Here is a 3484-nt window from a genome sequence, read left to right as displayed (position 1 = left end):
CAAAAAAAAAAAAAAAAAAAAAAAAAAAAAAAAAAAAACATGAAATCCAATACTTTCCAAACATTCCTCGGTTATACGATTGCTTTAATAGTTACCTTCAGGTAATCTCCGCTCTCTTCACCAGCTATACGAGTATCAAGTTGGAATTACCAGTACAAATCTCTTCCAGAAAACATCTGCAAAAAAGAGAGAAAACCAATAAAAATCACAGGAGACCAGGTGCTTCGAAAACAACGTTATTTTTTCGTCCCTTCTTCTAAAAAAGTGACCGACTCGTCAAACATATTCAAAAGCAGAGGCTCTACAGATCTACAGCTCTGCACAGGACAATATACAGGGGTGGTCCAGCGAACGCACAGCTTGGATTGCAGGACCCTGAAAGTAAAAGTATAGACTCACATGGGCTCCTGGGACACATGGGACGCACCACGCACAGGACACATGGGAAAGACAAAAACACAAATGGGCTCAGAACTGGCAGAGTTTTCCATTTTACACTTCCTTTTGTGTATATACCCTTGCAATATTGTAATCTATAATTGATGCAAATAAACAAATTACAATTACATACCTACTTATCCTCCAGAATCTTGGAACCTCCAAACAGTCCAAACACATGTGAACCTCCAGAATTCTGCGACTGCTTCGGCTGAGGGGCTGCACGAATAGAGATTACAGTAAAGGTAGAAACACAGTACTATCACGTCACGTGAGCTCACGAGACGTGATAGTAGTGCAGATGTCTTGAACGAAATTACCTACAATATTATGGAAAACTTTGAACTAAATACATCTTTCGGACTCCCCATGAGCTCACGTGACGTGTGTTTTTACCTTTACTTTGCACTTATGGCCGGTTTTACCACAGTGTCTAGGGTTTTCTTTGATGTCACCCATTTGATTTACACAGGCCAGTATTTCTTTAACTCTGGATTGACTGAAAACTCTCTGTGGTAAGACCGGCCATTAGCGAAGCACCTTGGGCGACCGTTTATCCTAATTATTCTTAAGTCAAACTGTCTTGACTTGGCGGGGCAGCATTGTAATTGCTAAAGTCCCGAAAGCGAAGAGAGAAGAAGAACCTTATCAGTTCAGGATAAAATCCGTCTGCGGGAATCGAACCCACAAACCTTTTTAAGTGACTATTAAGGAGCGCGGTAGCGCACCGCCCCGCCAAGTCAAGAAAGTTTGACCGCGCTACTAGAGATTATACATATAATAACAGCCCTGTTCGACGACCATCCCTGAAGATTTAATGGCTCGTACTAACGTATGATAGACCCATAATCATGCATTTTAGTGGTACAATAGAAATCTGAATCAGAATTTTTTATGCCTTTTATTTGGAGAATAAAAAATGAGTCCATATCCAGTTGACAATTGGCAAAGGGTCCCCAGTGGTCAATTTTGAGTTCAGATGGTCCGAGATTAGTGGATGTTTCTTTTTTACATTTTTTTTCTTCTTTTTGATGTTTATTTTATGATTTATATGTTTCTTTTTGTTTCCTTTTGCTTCCTGTCCTCGTGCTCTCTTTGTGTTTATGTTAGACCTTTCTTTTTGGACCTTTGTCGTAAAAAATACAAGGGGGTAAGGTATAACAGAGTCCTTTGCTTGTTTCTCTGAAAAAAAAAAAAAAAAAAAAAAAAAAAAAAAAAAAACAGGGAAGAGGGGAAGGGAGGGAGATAAAATTACAATTTACTGTATTGTGTTCGAAGAGGAGGAGGAGAAGAAGAAGAAGAAGAGGAAGAAGGAGGAGGAGGAGGAGGAGGAGGAGGAGAAGAAGAAGAAGAAGAGGAAGAAGAAGAATGAAGAGGAAGAAGAAGGAGGAGGAGGAGGAGGAGGAGGAGGAGGAGGAGGAAGGTAGACCTGAAATAATAATACCGTTCTATTTCGATCTCTCTCTCTCTCTCTCTCTCTCTCTCTCTCTCTCTCTCTTTCTCGTGCTCCCAAGGCAAGGATTAGACATTAGGTCCTTCACATAGCTTACCTACACTAAAATAATAATAATAATTTTAATAATAATAGGCTCTTGAGTGATGACTAGTCTAAATAAGCAAGGTGAATGCCTGAAGGCATTCCCTACCAGCTGACCACCTAAAGGCCACTAATACAGGACAGTCCATTTGGCTCCTTGTTCAAAAGTAAGCAGTGGTAATAAGTGTCAGTCGTATAGTTCCAAAGTTCAAGCTGTCGATTCAAGCCAAATCGCAAAGGGGACAGGCGTCCACTGCTAGATTCAGTTTCCATTTTGTATAGCTCACGGTTTTGCTTATGACGAGGTCATATTGTTGGACTTGCCTCCAGGAAGGGCCGACAGCAACAATGAATGGGACGACGAGCCCGTTGAAATATTTGCAATCGAAAAACGAGTACACATTTTTGTCGATGGTGGGATTCGAACCCGGGACCTTCTGCATGGCAAGCAATCTGCATTCCATTGACCTTCTGCATTCCATTGAAGCGGGGTCAATTTTCCAGCGGTTATTTCGGTAGAGGCCAATTTTCTGAGCATAGGTTGAGGTCGATACTAGGTGAAGGAGTTTGGCTCCAAGTCTGGTGAACTCTGGTGCACCACCATAGACTCCTACTTGAGGGAGCACCTCCCTCAAGTACTGAGTGCACCCACATAAATAATAAAAGGGGTGGCACACACCCTAGAGAACCCCCCCTTATGATAAAGTGTTGCGTTGTAAATAAAAATAAATGTACGCTCAAAACGAATAGAATGGGGGGAAGAGGGGGGGGGGAACACGAACAAAAAAAAGTAAAAAGGGGTGCATGTCATTTCGGAGATTCGGGACAAAAAAGAGAAAAATAGAAGGAGGAGGAGGAGGAGGAGAAGAAGAAGAAGAAGAAGAAGAAGAAGAAGAAGAAGAAGAAGAAGAAGAAAGGAAAAAAAAGATGAATAAGAAGAAAAAGAAGAAGAAGAAGAGGAGGAAAAATTGGAGAGATCCCGAAATAAACACGGTTTTCAAAATTGTTCGAGGGGGTTGAAAATTTTTAGGGATAAAAAAAAGGGAAAGATTTTTACTTGTGTGCGTGGGTGTGGAGGGCGAAAATAGATTTGATTTTTTCCTCTCGAAGGGGCGAAATAATAACTTTTTACTTTCCTTATCCTATAGGAAGGAAAGTAATGTAATCGGGTCAAATTTTCGATGGTCAGATTTTAGTGCCAAAACACGTTTTGATGTCCCTAGAGCCTAAATCCAAAGTTTCAGCCATTGGTCCGTGTGTGTGTCTGTCTGTCTGTGTGTCTGTCTGTCTGTAAACAAAATATCTCGAGAACGGTAAGAGCTAGAGACTTGAAATTTGGTATGTAGATGTCAAATGTGACAAGGATGCGACACGAAACTTTTGGTTAAGACCGGTGCAACGCTTGGCGGCATTTTACCGCTTTTGGACAGATTTTGACCGATTTTGGCGGTTTTCAGCTATAGCGAACGGTAAGAGCTAGAGACTTGAAATTTGGTATGTAGCTGTCAA

At 41.1% G+C, this 3484-nt stretch overlaps 1 protein-coding gene across 1 annotated transcript in view; it reads right to left on the bottom strand.

The window, feature by feature from the left end:
• The window catches only part of LOC103512360 (aspartate aminotransferase, cytoplasmic-like), a 26857-nt gene extending 25562 nt beyond the window's left edge, over positions 1-1295 (bottom strand). Inside the window, exons 1-3 of the mRNA XM_026825871.1 lie at positions 1271-1295; positions 576-657; positions 270-375 (exon numbers count right to left, since the gene is read on the bottom strand). Coding sequence (XP_026681672.1) covers positions 270-375; positions 576-657; positions 1271-1295 — 213 coding nt within the window. The remainder of the gene's footprint in view (positions 1-269; positions 376-575; positions 658-1270) is intronic.
• Positions 1296-3484: the final 2189 nt, after the last annotated feature.

The sequence above is a fragment of the Diaphorina citri genome, unplaced genomic scaffold (genome assembly GCF_000475195.1).
Source record: "Diaphorina citri unplaced genomic scaffold, Diaci psyllid genome assembly version 1.1 scaffold36, whole genome shotgun sequence".
In the NCBI taxonomy this organism is placed as follows: Eukaryota; Metazoa; Arthropoda; class Insecta; order Hemiptera; family Psyllidae; genus Diaphorina; species Diaphorina citri.
Note: the sequence above shows the minus strand (reverse complement) of the source record. Positions and strands in the feature narration are given on the sequence as shown.